The 19,197-nt window shown below is 39.4% G+C and overlaps 1 protein-coding gene across 3 annotated transcripts in view; it reads right to left on the minus strand.

Moving 5' to 3' along the window:
• Positions 1-296: 296 nt before the first annotated feature.
• The window catches only part of LOC131251010 (mitochondrial fission protein ELM1), a 65,214-nt gene continuing 46,313 nt past the window's right edge, over positions 297-19,197 (minus strand). For 2 of the 3 annotated variants that reach the window (XM_058251470.1, XM_058251456.1), the window contains 7 exons: positions 18,317-18,466; positions 18,095-18,221; positions 2,180-2,292; positions 2,007-2,070; positions 1,818-1,911; positions 1,608-1,716; positions 297-823 (listed from right to left, as the gene is read on the minus strand). In XM_058251470.1, coding sequence (XP_058107453.1) covers positions 722-823; positions 1,608-1,716; positions 1,818-1,911; positions 2,007-2,070; positions 2,180-2,292; positions 18,095-18,221; positions 18,317-18,466 — 759 coding nt within the window. In that variant the 3' untranslated portion in view covers positions 297-721. Of the gene's footprint in view, positions 824-1,607; positions 1,717-1,817; positions 1,912-2,006; positions 2,071-2,179; positions 2,293-18,094; positions 18,222-18,316; positions 18,502-19,197 lie in introns of all 3 variants that reach the window. The other variant, XM_058251463.1, reaches the window with a different exon arrangement.

The raw sequence follows: 19,197 nt of genomic DNA on the forward strand, positions 1-19,197 counted from the left end.
ATTTCACATTAATGCTACAATGGGGCCCACCCAAACAAACAACTTTTCATGGATCATATGAAAAGATTTATTAACATTAACTGCTTATTAAAAGACAGCTAGTTGGACCAATTTTAATTGTCCAACTAGTTGTGTGTGAGCATTTCTCATATATATAAAATCATATGCCATATACTTACTAGCAAAAACCCGAAGTCCTCTCTCACAGGTGGTCAAGATGCGGACGGTAGGATACAATTGAGTAACATCTCCAGGTCATCATATTCCTCTAATTTTTAATTTTTATTTTCTACAAATGACTTAAAAATTTTATTAAATAAAAAATAGTAAAAGAAATTGACATACAATCCATTCATTGATACAATGAATAAGATCCCCCTCTATACAAAGGACTTCTCTATGGACTCTTTCATTATTAAGTGAGTCTGTGTATGGAGTGACAGTGCCCTTTCTCATATCATTTACCACAAAACCAAACCATATATTCCTGTGTGACTTGTGGGTTATATTACTAACCACAGTAAGGCCCATCAGATGAAGGGAATGATTCCACCAATGGTATGTATCATCTTCCTTTGTGATAAAGAAGACAGGAAGCAAAGCGGCAAGCACCACTCATTTCTCAACACAACTACACTGCTATCGACAAAATATTGTATAAACCAGGTTCTTCCAATTTTACAATGCTGCTTTGCCAATTACTACCATTTTCAATGCTTCACTAACGCCGCAATGTCCATCCCCGGTCAGCAAGCGCTTCACGTACACGAGCAGCTCCTTCAGCTGCATCGTTGAGTGGGGGATAACTCCAGCTCTCCAACATCTGCAAATCAGATGAAAAATGGAAATGCAACATTATGCAAATTTGTGTTCTTTCTGTTTATTTGTTTTGTTGAACATGTCAGATGAGCGTTCACATGTGAAGATGCCACTGATCAGGTTTCTGATTTATGATGCCAGAATTGAAGTTTGAGATTTTTGATGGTGAGAAGATTTGTCATTGAATATCAAGTTTTAGATTAACATTTGCACGTCTAATTCGTTAGTGCCCATATATTCTCTAGGTGCTCGAGGAGGTTTGGTCTATCACCCATTTTGCACCAAGCGCTCTGATCACCTTGCAATCAGATCATTCCTTTTCTTTATACGCCATTTTGGATCCCGGCATCACCAATCATGATTCACCACTCAACATATTGGCTTCAGATCTAATGTTAGGGACCCCTAGGGATTGGCTAATCTCAGGATTGAAATCACCAAAAGTGCATTTGATAGCTCCCAGCAGCTTTAAGTAAGAGTCGAACATACAAGCAGGAAGACCAATTGAGGGGATATGATTAGATTATGAGATATCAAGCAGATTCAACTTAAGCTGGGTTGAATTGCATCGTCCAGTCTGGCTTTCAAACCTTTGATCCAAAGCAGGTACGCTATTTTTCCAAGGCATTCTGGTTATTCTTGAAAAGCCAGGAACCAAACATAGCTGAATTGTTTTGTTAAGCATGAAAATCTGTATTGTTTTGAAGACACTCATTGGTTATTTGGTGACTGTTTGAAGTATGAACAGCATTTCTTCTTAAGTACAATAGTTGTGTTTGGGTACTCACATCTTCTTTGCCCGTGAGTGGCCGAACAACACCTCGCTCCCGTAGAGCCTTGTGGAATGCTGAGAATTTCCATGTACACCGTTCAGCTCCAATTACATAGACAGGCTTCCTGCAAGATCATAATATATTATACATGGGACACGTTAACAAAATAAACTTGAGAGAAGATGGGTGTTTCCTCGTGAATCACAAAGGCCCCTTCAAACATACCCAGTGCTGCAAGCCTCACTCAACATGCTAACTGAATCTGCAGTGATGACAAAAGCATCTGCCCATGCTAGATGCCCCATGTGTGGATTTGGATCTGAATTGATCACGTGAAATGCCTGTTAGCCCAATTTCCATATTGCAGTAGTAATGTTCCTTCATTCCCTTACAAAGCAGAGCAACTGAAATTACCTTCACCGTTCCAAATATAAAACTTTGGATGGTTGCCAAATTCTTTCAGTATTATATTGGATACCTGTTGATTACAGAAACCAAAAACAATTTCCCATTGGGCATGTTGCAAGAGATAGAATCAGGCTTACAGATGGGAAGTTGATATGAAACAATGCTCAGTACAGAAGTACCTTCTGAGGAGTCCTCCTAGAGAAAGATATCCTTATGCTTCCGCAGCTAGCTAGAACACTATGTAGAGAACCTGCTAACTGTTTGGCTAGGTCTACTCCATAACGACAGTGGCCTATCATAACAATTTTGAAAGAGTCTTAGATAACCACAAATATGCAAAGCCTAGTGCCACTGTTTCCTAGCATGCGTGCAAGTGGATGGACTACAGAGAGGTGAAAGTAAAATCACCTCTCTTCAGCAAATAATTTCAAACATTTGTACGCTATCATACTCAGAAGTCAGAATCAACAAACAGATTGAAAATGGGATAGATTGATGAACATAGACGTGATAAATAATAGATGGATTGTGGTTATGCATGACTAGGAAAAGCGATGTGCTGCATGTAGTTTTTATAGTGTGTGCTCCACACCATTTTCACTCTTACACATGACACATGACAACATGGCACTAGAACAGGACATCTTCCTGATTAAGGTGAATCTCAAGTGTGGATGATCTGGTGCAAAAATCAGGCTGTTCCACTCATCAGGCAGCTCACCCATATATGAAAACAATGGACAGTTTGAAAAACTTGACAGCCCTCTACATTCAATTAAACATTTGTGATGCCTGATGATTGGACTTGCCTGATTCTTTACCAGATAATATTCATGGTCTGGCTCATATTATTCACATATTAAATGTCCCTCAAACATTCCATGTTTGCATGCGCACCACCACATGTAAAGGGGCATGTTGTCCCACATACATTTCATCTTGGCACATGCACCACATGTAAGGGGCATGTGTAGAGTGGCATCTGTAAGGTTAGGAAACCTCTGCAAAAGGATTGCTTTTTCATCGAGTCGCTGCATTAGCATCATACGGAATGCACAAAAATTGACATAAATACCCTTCTAAATATGCAACTGCCTCTTAAAATCCTCATGTCAGTGGTCCAAAGAGTTTATGATTAATTGTGGGGGAACTTTTCTTGCCCTCGCCACTGTCAATATTATTACATTAGATAATGGATTTTATATATTATAATAATATAGATATATTTGGAATCATATTCACAGCAATGAGAATATGTTTAAATCCATTTTGATCTGTATTTTCCCAAACGATGCCTTCATTACCTGCATAACTGAATGCAAGGTGTGAACTGCATCTCTGATTGATGGCCTGTTAGTCATAAGCGGTGCCCCACATATTAGGACAAAAAAATGACCAGAAGGGTGGGTGGGCGCCTTGTCTCATGTGAGAGAAAATTTCTAAGTTTCTCCACACATCTACTTCAGTTCTGGCATTACACTCAATACACATCGTTTATTTCTAGAAATAGATCACTTCATTCTAGTGTTTAGAGAACTTTCAGCAGTTCCATGTGATGCAGGACAAGGTATCTGCACTGTGAGGGTTCAAACAGATACTAGGGGAAAAAAATTGTTCCATAAACAGAAGTTGCAATTGGTTACTCCATCACACCCTCAATACGAAAAAGACCTTCAACTCCTAATAAACTAGGACTCTGAAGTAAACAAATTCTAAATAGAAAACAGACTGATTGAAAAGGTCCTCTTTTTCTCAAGACAACCTTGTCCCATAGCTTCTATCTTATTCTGTTTTCATTCTCCACCATCTGAACAATTACATGGTATTGGAGCGCTAACAGATGGCACGTTGGAAGCATGGACATGAAAATCGGTTTTGTATCGGCCAATACACCCGTATCATATCGGTATTAGCTCGATATGATACGTGGTATGGGTTTGTATTGGTCCGATACAAAAAATCAACAGTGTATTGGGGCATATTGGCCGATACGCCTTGTATCGGTACCGATATTTGGTACCCATATCAGTCAAACCGATACGGGAATATGTACACCTTTGCGTATGTATTAGAGGAGGAGGCAGGCCGCACTGATTTCTTTGTAGCTAGGCGAGTACTCATGATCAGGTTGAAGACCCTATGTGTATGAGCGAGCATCGGGAAGACCCCACGCTGGGAAGATGTTAAGAAAGATGGTATGTGGCGCATGTGTGTGAAGCTTTCATGGCTTAACAACTTTCTATAAGTAGTTCATCAAAGGATTTAGTTCCATCATGACTCCCATCACTGATTGCATCAAGAAAGGAGAGTTTGTATGGACTAAAATTGCCTCTAAAGCATTTTAGGAGATTGAGGGCAAGATGAGCGAAGCCCCCTCCGTGCGCCTTCCAGACTTTTCTAAAGTCTTTGAGGTTACATGTGATGCACTGGGGTAGGTATAGGTGGAGTGCTCAGTCAAGAAGGGCATCTCGTTGCTTAATTTAGTGAGAAGTTAAATGAGGCAAAGCATCGGTATTCCACCTATGACAAAGAGTTCTATGTGGTTGTCCAATCCTTGCGCCATTAGCAGCATTATCTATTACCACAAGAATTTGTCTTAGTCTCTAACCATGAGGCCTTACGTTACCTCAGTTCCCAGAAGAAACTAAACCCTAAGCATGCTAAATGGGTCCAATTTTTTTAGGAATATTCTTTCATTCTTAAACATAAGGTTGGGGTCGAGAACAAACCTGTTGATGCCCTTAGTCATCATGTGGCGTTACTCCAAAGTATGAGAGTAGAAGTGACTGGGTTTGATCGGCTGTGAGAAGAGTATCCTACATGCCTAGACTTTGGTGATTTGTATGTGTCACTACGAGATGGTCAGTCGACTAACAGTCGTGGGTTTGTCATCATGATGAGTTCCTATTTAAAGGTGACAGACTCTGCATTCCCCGTACCTCCTTCCGTGATTTCCTAGTTTGGGAGGGGTAGCCAGTCATTTGGGGAGGGATAAGACCATTGCCCTTGTGGAGGATAAATTTTATTGGCCAAGTCTCAAGCGAGATGTAGCCAAGATAGTTGGGCAATGCAGGACTTGTCAACTGGCTAAGTAGAGAAAGCAAAATACATGATTGTATATGCTTTTGCTAGTACCTCATGCTTCGTGGCAAGACATTAGTATGAATTTCATGTTGGGCTTACTGAAAACTATCAAGAAATACAATTCCGTATTTGTGGTTGTGGACTGTTTTTCCAAAATGGCCCATTTCATTCCGTGCTCGAAAATGTTAGATGCCTCCAATGTGGCTAAGTTTTTCTTTGGGGAGGTAGTGTGTTTATGATGGTCTACCTAAGACCATAGTGTCTAATCATGATGTACGCTTTATGAGCTAGTTTTGGAAGACATTGTAGCACATGATGGGGACAGGGCTTCAATTTTCATATGCCTAACACCCTTAAACAGACAGTCAGACTAAGGTTGTCAATAGGAGTCTTGGAAACTTGCTTAGATGCCTTGTGGGTGATCACGTCTGAACTTGGGATATTGTTTTGCCTATAGTTGAGTTAATATATAATAGTTCCATTAATAGATCCATAAGTATGAGTCCATTTGAGGTTGTGCATGGCTACAAACCTAGGAAACCTGTATATCTCAGACCTATGTCTGTGTCCCATAGGCCATCCGAGTCAGCACATGAGTTTGCATGTCATATACATGAGTTGCATAGTGAGATCAGGAAGCAAATTAACGTAAGTAACGAAAAATACAAAGCATTTGATGATTCTCATTGCAGGTTTCATGAATTCCAAGTAGGAGATTATGTCATGGTTCCCACATGGGGTCGTTAAAAAGTTGCAAGCACATAATGCAAGACCATACAAAATATTGCAGAAACAGGGTCCTAATGCATAGACCATGACCCAGTCCCAAACCCGTGACCCCTACCTGACCAATCATCCCAACCTTTGCCACCCTTACCCTCCATGCCTACTCGAAGTGAACAAGTTGAAGACGTACTTGATGCACAAGCGGTTTCCTCTCGCCATGGGCCATTTTAGAAATTCCAAGTCAAGTGGAAGCGCAGGTCGATTTCAGATAGTACTTGGATTACAGAGGACGAGCTACAACATTTGGATTTAGACATCTTGGAGAGCTACAGGAGTTTAGTTCGCCAGAGGCGAACTCTTCTCAACCGAGGAGAGTTGATGAGGGCATCACTTCATGCACACTTTTGCGTACATATCAGAGGAGGGGTTGCACCGATTTCTCTATGGCTAGGTGAGTACCCATGATCAGGTCGAAGACCCCATGTGCATGTGCGAGCATCGAGAAAACCGCACATTGGGAAGATGCACATGGGCTGCTTTAGGGAGTGGGTTGGACTGTCAAATTTGAGGGACGTGATGATCGGATCGTTGGATCACATGGATCCCATGATCGGGCCATTGATTGTGGATCGTCTTCGTCCATTTTTAGATTTTATCATCTTTTAGGATTTAGTTTATGATTACTTTATGTTTGGACACATTATGAGTAATGTAGTTGATTTTTCTTTAGACGGGTCATTTTCATCAAATTTCATAAGACGATTGAATTTTTGAAATTTATTGAAGCTATAAAAGATGGGCGGGCATGTGACCTCTCTTCATTGGTTTTTTTTTTTTTTTTTTTTAAAGAAGAAGAAGAAGAAGAAGAGAAGCTCATTTGCTTCTTCTTCCATCTTTATTGAATTTGAAGGTGTCTTCCATGTGAATTGGAAGGGAGATTGGTGTGAAGCTAATCTTCATCAATTGAGGTGCAAGGTCTCCATCTATCCTCGCATTCTCATCCCTTCATCAACCATCAAGGTATTCTTCAACGTTCTCCGGTTTTCGTTCTCCTTCATCTCAAGCCATCAACATTCTCCCGATCTTCATCCCTTATACATCCAAACCCCAACCCTAAACCTAGAAATCCCAAATCTTCATATTTCCCCAAAATACCAAACCCTAATTTTACACATCCTTCAATTACGCCTAAATCCTTGCAATCCTTCCATCAAAAACCCTAATTCCCTCATCCTAGTACCTAAATCCTTTAACATTTGTACCCAATTTACCCCATTAACCCTAATTCCAAGTTTTCCCCAATTTTCCCTAAACCCTAATTTCACCCTAGATAGTATTAGGCCATTTCCTTTGAAATAGGCTTTACCCTATGCTATTTTGATGTCCCTACATCCATTAGATTATAGTTTCCTTATTTAATGGCCTTGTAGGATGATGCTTGTTAACCTAGGCTAGAATCATGTATGATCCCTTGGGATTGTGATATTTGTGATGATGATCGCAAGTTTTGAATTTTTTTTAATTAATTAAGTTAATTTTGTTGATTGTTCTCACACAATATTTGAGTTCATGCATCGGTCCTACATCAGTGACCCTTTTTTCGATCTCTCTCCTTCCACTCTTCATTTTTTGCTTGAAATAATTGCAACAGATGATCTAAGTGATTTTTGGCAATATTTCAATCAAAATGGAGGATTAAAACAACTTAATTCAAGTGGATTTGAAAAACTGAAGGTTTTGGGGCTGATTAGAGGTGTACACGAGTCGAACCCAGTCGAGCTTGGCACAGCTTGACTCGACTCGACCACTAATTGACCCCAGCTCGAACTCGGCTTGGCCCTTGAGCTTGACTGGCCAGGTTGGCTTGGTTCGGTCAGCAGCTCGGACCAGTTCGAGCCAAGATCGAGCCTCCGCAGCATTTTCTCAAACACATGTAGTGCACCTTCAATTTCTCACTGAATGTAGTGCAAAAACCCTCAGGCTCGAGTACGATAAAAGACCCTTTAAGAGAAGAAACATTGTCTAGTTTCGAATTTTGCACACACACACACACACACACACACAGAGGGAGAGAGAGAGAGAGAGAGGATGGTGTTTAGAAGGGCGTTGGGGTGGTCAGATGGGGAGCTAATGAGATCAAACTCAAAACCATGCTCGAGGCTGATGAGACACACTGCTGGGATTTTCCCTATTGGAGGTGGTCACGCCTTCTGGGTCCTCTGCAGATTGCATTACGGTCCAAGAATAACAATACCGATGAGTCTTAGATGGGCTGCTTGTGGGATGGTATCTATCAGCTCGAGATAAAAATCAAGATGTATTTGTTTCATATCCATAAAATCAAGATGGTACACACACACACACACACACACACACACACACACACAGAGAGGATGGTGTTGAGAAGGGCGTTGGGGTGGTCAGATGGGGAGCTAATGAGATCAGACTCGAAACCATGCTCGAGGCTGATGAGACACACTGCTGGGATTTTCCCTATTGGAGGTGGTCACGCCTTCTGGGTCCTCTGCAGATTGCATTACGGTCCAAGAATAACAATACCGATGAGTCTTAGATGGGCTGCTTGTGGGATGGTATCTATCAGCTCGAGATAAAAATCAAGATGTATTTGTTTCATATCCATACCTTCCTCGCCACCAACCGACACTTCGTTGAGTCATTTCATCAAACACTTGCTGAGCAACATCAATATCAAAAGAACTGAGTCACCGAACTGGTTTGATCCTAGTTTGATTCGAGCTGGGGTTCAAGCTGAGTCGAGTCGAGCTCGGGCAAGCTCGAACTCGGCTCGATATTTTTCCGACCTAAAAAAATCAGCTCGATTTGTCTTGAACTCAGTTTCAAACTGAGTTGAATCGAGCTTTTTCAAGTCGAGTCGAGCGAGCTAACCGAGCCAACTCGGTTCGTGTACAGCTCTAGGGCTGATTTTGAAATTTATTTTAAAAGGGTTACAAAAATCTTTCATTTTTATTATTATTCTAGTTCAAATCCTTTTAGATCATCATTTTTTGCCTAGATCCACCAAGCAATACTTGATTTGCATAACGATTTCATGTATTTTGGGTATTTACACTTGATATTCTGTATTTTTCCGAAATTCCTTTAAAATAAAATAAAATAAAAAAATTTGATCATAGACCTTGTATGGGGGTCATTTCCAATCAGATCTACACCAGATGTGATTGGAACTTTTTAGTCTTTTTTTTTTTCTTCAGAAATTCCTTCTTTGTGTGTTGGAATTTCCATAAATGTTTTTTTTCCCTTCTTCTTAATATCCTGAAATTTAAAGCCCCTATGTGTATTTCCAATCAGCTCTATGCCAAATGTGATCGGATTCTAGTGTATGACCAGCAAGTAGGTATCGCAAAGAGCACTCATAATATGATCAGAGTGCGAAACATCATATGAAATCTACTAATCTCAACTTCAGCACTATTAGCCAGTCACCTCGGCTTTAATCGAAGATGAGGATGAAGGTCATCGCAATAATCACACACATTTCTATGTCAACCACAATATGTGCAAACAAGTTTGTATGTCTCTATCACTATTCCACTTGAAAGACGGAGACTATCCTTTTTCAGAAGGTCCACCATGTGAAGTATTGGACCCTGCTGCAAATGTAGATCTCTCGAGAGACAACTGTGTAGCATACCCAAAGAGGCCCTACAATGAGCCTCCCCACTAACATGATTGTGGATGGCCTCCAAAGAAGGAAGAAGATTCTCTGCCCAAGACCAAATTGCGTGGAGGCTCGGATCTCTCTAGACAACTGTGTTGCATACCCAAAGAGGCCCTACAATGAGCCTCCCCACTAACATGATTGCGGATGGCCTCCAAAGAAGGAAGAAGATTCTCTGCCCAAGACCAAATTGCATGGAGGCTCAAAATTGTGGTGTTCCCCACCTAGAAGCTCAAAAACTTTTATGTTGTTCCATTTGCTTCTTAAGCTCTTCAAGAGTAAAAGCAGTTGATTGACATTGATCAAGCTCTTCCTACATAGCAAAACAAATTTACCAATATCTGTTTATAATGTGAAAGCTGGAAAATATTCCTCCACTAAAGACTCCCCTTGCTACATCCTCGTGATCTCTCGATGCAACCAGTAGACATAGGCAAGAATTCATCCTGCTGAGTGTATGTCTTGGCAACTTTATCACACACATCCATGGACGTTTCTAGAAGCATTAAACCACGACTGATATTGTGATGTAGGGCGTGACACATGGAGATTCCTAGCACGGTTGGACCAAAGAAGGTGAACAGTAAATTGGCCGTAACTATTAATCCGGGTATTGTGTTACTTGGCGCACAACCTATCAATATTTACTGTAACGGGCCATCCAAGGTGAACCGACCCACAAAGTGGGTTGAGTTTGTCGATTTCGTCAGAAAACATGCTCTTTCAGCTCAAAAACAAAATTTTAAGAAAAAAATTACTATTTTTAGTAATTCTGATTTTTTAATATTTTCTTATTTTTAGAGTTTTAGATTTTCTTCTTTTTTTAAAAATACCCTGTAATCATGCTAAGGCCGTGTTTGTTAACGTTGAATTTTTGCACTTAACGCGGAATGGGGAAAATTTTTCGTATTTAGTGGTGTTTGTTAATGCGTTGTTAACGCGGAAGACGGAGAGCGGTAAGTTGTTTTTCACTGAATTTTTTCCGTGATAGGAGTCTGGCTTAATGGAGAACGCAGAATGCGCTCCGTGATTTTTCATTAAACAAATTTTTTTTCTTCCAAAAGTACCCCTTTTTAAGTTACTACGGAAATTTTATGCGCAATATAAAATGAACCTTTAACCTGTAAACCTTCTTTATGCCCCCACCATGATTTATGTGTTTGATCCACACCGTCCATCAACTTTTTCAGGTAATTTAAGGTGTGATCCAATAAAAGAAGCAGGTCCAATGATTAATTGGACCATAAGGTGGGGATTGAACGTCCATCGTTAAAAACTTATTGAGAGCTGGAGAAGTTTCAGATCAAGCTGATATTTGTGTTTTCACTTCATCCACGTCTACATGACCTAATGAATAGGTTGGATGGTAAAAAAAACATCACATTGGCCCATGTAACTTTGATCTCTTTGAACCGTTGGTACAACGGACGCGTACTGCTCCAAACGGGCAGTTCTATGGGCGGCCCACCTTGATGTATTTGTACATCCAAACTCTCTATCCCTTTTCTCATATTATTTTAAGGCATGTAAACAAAAATGAGGCAGATCCAACGATCAAATGGACTACATCTTGCACTTAATGCAACTGGTGCATTTTAATGCAACCAATATTATTATTTGGTGTGGTCCACTTGAACGTTGGATATGCCTCATTTTTGTGTTCATGCCTTAAAATAATTTGAGAAAAGGGATTGACGGTTTGGATGTACAAAAATATCACGGTGGGCCCGCCTACAGAACTGCTCGTTTGGAGCCAGGTACAGGCGGGGGTAGTAGGCAATCCGCATCCTCGTTAAACACGCCGCCCAGGCGCCATGACGGATGCGGATTCCTGCAAAAGCCTTTCGCAGGAAGTTCCTGCGCTGGAAACCTAGGTGGGGCCCACTGTGATGTTCATGAGAAATCCATCCCGTCCATACATTTTTTGAGATCATTTTAGTAATTGGGGCCAAAAATAAGCCGGATCCAATACTCAAGTGAGCTTCGTTAAAGGAAAAGGTGGGTAGGGAAATTCCTACCGTTGAAAACTTTCTAAGGTTGACAGATGTGTTTACATGCCATCCATACCGTTCTTAACATAATTCCTACTGAGATGAACTGAAAACATAAATATTAGAACGATTCAAAACTTCTTTGGCCCCATGAATATTTCAACAGTGGACGTTCAATGCTCACGTTTTCGGCCCACTTTAGTATTGGATCCGTCTCATTTTACCCCAAGCCTTAAAATGATCTCAAAAACGTATGGACGGTATGGATTTCTCAAAAAAAAAATCACGGTGGGCCCACTTGGGTTTCCAGTGCAGGAGCTTCCTGCGGAAGGCTTTAGCAAGAAATCCCCGTCCCGCCAAGATGGGAACGGATTGGCTACTCCCACTGCCACCGGCCAGTGGCTGATCGTCGGTGCTTTGTGGGCCCCACCATGATGTATGTGTTTCATCCATGCCATCCATCTATTTTTTCAAATCATTTCATGGTATGGGACAAAAACATTAGGTATATCAAAATCTCAATTGGGCCACATTACAGGAAACAGTGTTGAATGAGCGTCGACCATTAAAAACCTTTTGGGGGCCATAAAAGTTTTGGATCAAGCTTATCTTTGTTTTTTCCCTTCATCTGGACCTGTATGACCTAATAAAAAGATTGGATGTCCGATTGTAAATGATCATATCAACAGGTTGGATGGAAAATAATTGACAAAGTGGACCCTAAGAAGGTTTCAACGGTGGGCGTCCTTAGTACCACTGTTTCTTGTGGTGTGGTCCACTTGAGCTTTAGATCTGCCTTATTTTTGGTTTAGCCATCTAAAATGATATGAAATATGGATGGACGGTGTGGATAAAACTCATAAATCACAGTGACCCCTCAGTGGCCATCGGAGCCTCTACCTATCCCGAGCTCGAAGGGTAGTACCTAATCCACCTTTCAAAACTTCTCAGGGGCACAGAAGTTTCCGATCAAGTTTATATTTTGTTTTCACTTCATCGATCTCTATGTTAACTTATGAATAGGTTGGATCTAAAAAATACATCATGGTGGCCCTTATAAATGTTTCAACGATGGGTCTGCTCTCATAGTTTTCTATGGTGGATCCACTTGAACTTTAGATCTTTAGGTCTATCTAATTCTTTTTCTCATGCCATAAAACCATCTCTACAAATGGTTGGACGGTATGGATACAACACACACACATCATGGTGGGGTCCATAGAGCTTGGTGACGTCACTTTAGTAGCGATTTGGCTACTCACCTTATCAGAATTGCCCGTCTACACCAACCCATATATGCGTGGGAAAGCCTTTCGCAGGAAGTTCCTGCGTTGGAAACCTATATAGGGCCCACCCTGACTTTTGTGAGAAATCTACCCCGTCCATCCGTTTTGTGAACTCGTTTTAGAACAATAGGCCAGAAAATGAAGAAATTGTCGCCACACTTATACGTGTAGATCATTAATTTTTTATCTTTTTTTTTTTTATGAATAATGATATTTAAATTTTCTATTAAGTACTTTATAGTTTATTCAAATTAAATAGAATAATTTTATTTTCATTTAATAAAAAATAGTTTCTTTATAATGTAAAACATTTCCAAACAGAAGATAGGGGCAAATGTGTGAAATTAACATTTTTCAGACATTACAAATGTTTGTTAACAAACATATTGTTTCACATCCAGTACTTAATTTTCGGACTTCAGCCATAATTACCAAACAAGTTTTTTGACTTCAGATTTCATATTCAAGCTTCAGATTTCAGATTCAGCTTCAGCTTTCAGATTCAGGCTTTAGACTTCAGATTTAACAAACGGGGCCTAAGACTCTTCTAGCAAAAGTTTATTTGGAATTTTTATTTTTAGTAGAAATTAGGATTTAGAAGAGTTTTACTAGAATTAGGATTTTTTATTAGAGTTAGAATTTTACTATTTTTGGTAATTACGAATTTTAGGGAGTTTGATTTTGAAACTTCTTCCTAGGTTTGGTATCACTATTTAAAGGATTGTAAATTCATTTTTATTATCTATCAATCAATCAATTTTCGAATTTCTTAGAATTTATTTCTATTTTCTTATTTTCCTTATGGATTTGAGAAATCTCTATGAGGAGTCCAAAGAAGCTTCTTCGTGGATTCGGAGTATTTATTCCCTTGAGGAAGACGGTGATCGACCTCATCACGTCCATCCCTACGTCATACTGGGGTCCAAGGAATGAAGAAGCCATGGCATAACCATCAGATTGTCACTTTCCCAATCATCATGGAATGGGTCATCTATGTCTAGCTCCTAGTTACCTGTGATGTATCCCATCTACCTCTTGCTACCAATGAACATCTTGATTTGTATGTAAATCCAGTATGAGCATCAAATGTGTCACCCCAAGTTAGGTCCACAACCAAAAAAATCAGACACCATGATTTAGGTGGACCACACACTAGTGGAAAAGGTTGGGAGGGGGACACCCACTCATGATTTTGTACAAGGCCCACCATACCGTGTGTGTAAAATCCAATCTATCCAGTAGGTGTGTCATCTAATCTTACGCTCAAGGCCCAAAAAATAAAGCCATATTATAATTCAGGTAGGCCTTGGTGAAATCAATGTTCGAAATATCGGTATTGTGTTACGTATTGCACCCTTGGGATACGGATACATATCAGTTATCACATGGGATATTTCGGTTGTATCGTGTAATGTATAGGTGTTTTGGAAACATTGAGAAATTGGTCGAATTTTTCAATGAAAGTTTAGTGATTGTTAAAAAAGACATCAATACACACTTATAAATCAAAACATTACAAAAAACCAAGTGCACATAATAGGTTTTCTTTGCATGGGGTCCTAATCCATGCACTGTCTAACTGAATTGACGCAAGTATATTCATATAATTTATAAATGCAAGAAGACGTGTGGAAACACATGCAAAACATTCAAAAGCAAAAGAAGAATCACTAGATCAAGTTACATGTATATTTAATTTTATGATTGGACAGAAAGATTGCTACCGATTTGCGAGAAATTGGAAATTTTTTATTTTTTCCAATTTTCTGCAACTCGGCCCATCTCCAAATCTTGAAATTGAAGCTCCTAATCCATAATTTTTCGTGCAAAACATGAAAAATCATGGATTTGTAACAATTTGACATTGATTTAACATGATTTACAGAAAAAAAATGATCGAAAATCAAAAATGCTCATCGGATCGAACATATGGGATATATTCCACTACTTGTGTGCTTCGTATCGCACATGTGGGATACAAGATATATCATGAGATATATCGGCTGATATCATCGATACTTAAAACACTAGGTGAAATCAATAGTAGGTGTTCACTACCAATTGTTTCCCTTAGTGTGGCCCCACCTGAATCACAGATTTGCGTGATTTTTTTGCCCTGCCACCAGTGTTTTAAATATCGACGATATCGGCCGATATATCCCACGATATTTCTTGTATCCCACATGTGCGATACGAAACGCACAAGTAGTGGGATATATCCCACATGTTCGATCTGGTGAGCATTTTTTATTTTCGATCCTTTTTTCTGTAAATCATGTTAAGTGTCAAATTGTTACAAATCCATGTTTTTTCATGTTTTGTAAGAAAAATCATGGATTGGGAGCTTCGATTTCGAGATTTTGAGGAGAAGGACCGAGTTGTGGAAAATTGAAAAAAAAAAAAAGTTAAAATTTTCTCAATTTCTTGCAAATCAGTTGCAATCTTTCTGTCCAAACATAAAATCAAACATGTAACTTGATTTAGTGATTCTTCTCTTGCTTTTGAATACATTGCTTGTGTTTCCACACGTCTTCTTACATTTATAAATTATATGAATAAACTTTGAATATACTCGCATCAATTTAGTTAAACAACGCATAGATTACGACCCCATACAAAGAAAACCTATTATGTACACTTGTTTTTTGTAATGTTTTGATTTGTAAGTGTGTATTGATGTCTTTTTTAACAATCACTGAAATTTCATTGAAAAATTCGACCAATTTCCAATGTTTCGCCATGTTTCCAACAACAATGATACATTACGCGATACAACCGATATATCCCATGCGATAACCGATATGTATCCGTATCCTAAGGGTGTGATATGTAACGTGATACCGATATTTCGAACATTGGCTGCCACTAATGTGATGTGACTCATCTAATGGTCAGAATAGATTCCATATACACATCAGGGTGAGGCCCACCCGATTTGCTCACATGGATGGTTTTCTACAGCACAGCTCACAAGAGACCATCTCTCTCTATTCAAGCTTCACTTGGCTTTCATTTTTATGTTTTTAAATTGGCAGGGGCATTAAGAATCGTTTAGAAAAGGTAAATTATTTTATTTGTTCTTTATAAGATATCAAATGATATACTCTTCAACATTAAATCATGTAGCTTTTTGTGGGATTTCCTAATCATACATCTATTTGGTGTTTCAACCAAATAGATGTTTACCTGTAATATTTTTATGGATAGTTGCAATCATTCTGACTTATATGTATTATGGAATGAGGTTTAGAAATCAAAATATCTTTTTTAGTCGGTCTACAGTATCAAAGACCACATTACCACCGTGATTAACAAGAACATAAATTATTAAAGGACCATTGTATTTTTTAAGGGAAATTTCTTGGAAGACAAAAAATAAAGGATTAAGAATCCTTTAACACTATCATGATATGGTATTACTTGGCACACATTGATGGCAAAAGGAAGATAGATGTGTTTCTAAAAAATTTCTGATTTATTTATGTTTTTAATCTTTTTTTTAAAGAAAATTGTATAAAAATATTATGATTTACGATACGATTTTCGATTCGATACAATGTAACCCCCACTACGATTTGCGATACAATAATGATTTTGACAACATTGGTCTGCGTGCATGTGTATATGGGAAACGAGCCAATGAAAATGATTTCGTGTAATTACAGTGAAAACATTGCATGGGGCCCATCATGGTGTTGGTAACATTCAATCCATCTATCAGATGCGACTTGGCTCATTTAGCTAGGGGCCTAAAAATTAGTCACATTGAAAACTGAGGTGGGCTATGCGGTAGGAAACAATTCAATGGGTGATACCCATCACTGATCTCCGATGAGACCCACCCGAGTGTCAAAACTAGCGGTTCAACTTAGGCAGGTTGGGTTGAGTTAAGGGCCAATCCGTGCCCAATCCCAACTCAAGAGAACCCAACATGCAACCCGACCTGATCTGAATGCCTATCCGAGGTGCCCAACTCAAAACCAACCGTAAGTCATACATTTTCAACCCAACCCGACCTAACCCAAACCCAACCCGAAGGATTGGCGTTTTCCAACCCTAACCCTAACTTGAGGAACTTGACAACATGATCCAACCCGACTCGGACTCCGATTAGGTCAATTAAGTTGCAGCACTAGTCAAAATGGCCTGTTGGACACGGGATCCCTTCATCTAGGGTAGATGCTTCAGGTTAAAGGGTTGGATGGCATATACACAGCATGGTGCGCCCTCCATGAAATCAAGGGTTAGCGTCCTTCGTCACCTGTTTCCATTTCGGGTGACCCGCCTAAGTCACAAATCAACATAATTGTTAGGCCATGCCTGAATAAAGGGCGATGCATCTGATGGTCATAGTGGATGTCGTCAAAATACCACAATGGGGTCCACAAATGATTCAATGAAAACATTGCCTAATCATTTTCATATGTATGTATGTGTCCCTATTCTATGAACAATAGATGCTTAATGATACCATTCACATCTATGGCCCAGTACAAAATGAGTACCTCTTCTTTTTGGGATACAATACTGTAATATGATTAAGTAGTCAACTTCGTATCCAAGTATCCACCATCAAGAAGGCAGAATGTAAAAACCAATGATAAAACCTCTCAAGAGTGTCAAAGGTACACAAAAACTCATCAAACCCCAACTAAGATTAGTTCCAAGTTATAAAAATACAAATAACCATGGACTAACATATTGGTACCTCCTATACACAAATGAGACAATTAACCCAAACTCGATGTCGAAGTGGACGAATCATATTGGAGAGAGAGAGAGAGAGAGAGAGAGAGAGAGAGAGAGAGAGAGAGAGAGAGATTCTGATTTTTCTTTTATTTTTTTATTTTTTTTTGGGGGGGATATCTCTAAGTATGACTTCTTCTTTTTATTTATTGAAACATCACAAATTCATGATATAGACCACAATTTGGATGGTCCGGATTGATCTAAGTGCTCTATCTACGATATGGACCACAATTTGGATGGTCTGGATTAGTTTAATGTAGTGCCATGTGTCATAGGTATAAGTCATCACCATTTTAAAATAGGTGTTTAACTAACATAGAAAAAACACTTGAAAAAATGAGATTTCAGGTAGCTTATTGTATCCACGTTACACACTACGCTACATGTACCGTACGCTACATGCATTGTAGCTTACGCTCTCCCAGGGAATTATGCTACTTGCATACGCTACCTAGTGTTTTCACTACGCTACACTACAACCCTACTGAAAACACTGGTTCTAACTACAAGTGAGACAACAGAAGTATTAGAAACATCTAAATGTAAATGGTAACTAACTTGTAGGCCCCCCTATGTTGACAACAAGTAAGGGCTTAGGAAGAGGAGCCAACTCATCATGCCAGGCAGTTGCAGCAATCCGAAGTGCAGCAGAGTCAGCCTGATGTAATGCTCCCACAGTGAGGACCTAAGATTCCAAATTTTCAGAACTGTGAGCAAGCAAGATCATCAAAGATTGGTGATAGGATATGGCTGTGAAAGGATTTACATGAAGAAACATACCACATGCCTATCAGGTGGTTCCCGCGGAGTTATCCACTGCTGCATAAACTGGGGGATCTGTTGCTGTCCACTGGGAGTCAAAAGGTAATAATCATGACGTGGAGTAACCACCAAGTCGAACCTGTTCAGATGTGTCCTTGGATGTTGTATCTGAAAGCAACACATCAAAGATGGTGTGAAGCAGACTTCTCAATCAGACATCACATGCCTAAAGAAGTATAAATGGTTAATAACAGCATCACCACATAAAATGAATAGAAATAGTGACACACAAACATAAAATTCGGAAAGTAAACGTTAACAGTGCTGGCAATTTAACAAGTGAACAAACAATAAGATTGAATGCTTTGCCAAACTAGATTTTAAATTACCTCCCACAATGAAATCATTGACTTTCGTGGTTATTGAGAAGAAAGGCATACTTCCCAAAACGAACAGTCTGTCAGACAAAATGGAGGTTAATGTGCATCAGAGAGGATATCAGGGGGTGATGGCTGCCTAAGCATGATCTTAATCATGTAGCCTCCAGTCAGATGAAGATATATCATTGACGCTTAAGGGAAATGGATGTTTGTGATGCAGCGAGATAGGAATAAACCAGTTGATGAGGCCATCATGTATAGGCTTGGATGAGGTGGAGATGTCAAAAGGGTAGGCAATGAGAGTGGAACGGGACATCTACGGATAGACGAAGATGTTTCTCGGGAGAAATAATTTTGTATAAAAGAATCACATCTCATCAAAACATGTTGAGAAGACAACAACTTACCGAAGGCCAAGCCAAGTTAAGGCATTGATAACCTTTGTGAGCAGATCATATCCCATGCACACACATCTACATGTTGGGAGAAAACTCGTGATTTGCAATGGTATTCTTGTTT

Source organism: Magnolia sinica, chromosome 1 (assembly GCF_029962835.1).
Source record: "Magnolia sinica isolate HGM2019 chromosome 1, MsV1, whole genome shotgun sequence".
NCBI classification, from domain to species: Eukaryota; Viridiplantae; Streptophyta; class Magnoliopsida; order Magnoliales; family Magnoliaceae; genus Magnolia; species Magnolia sinica.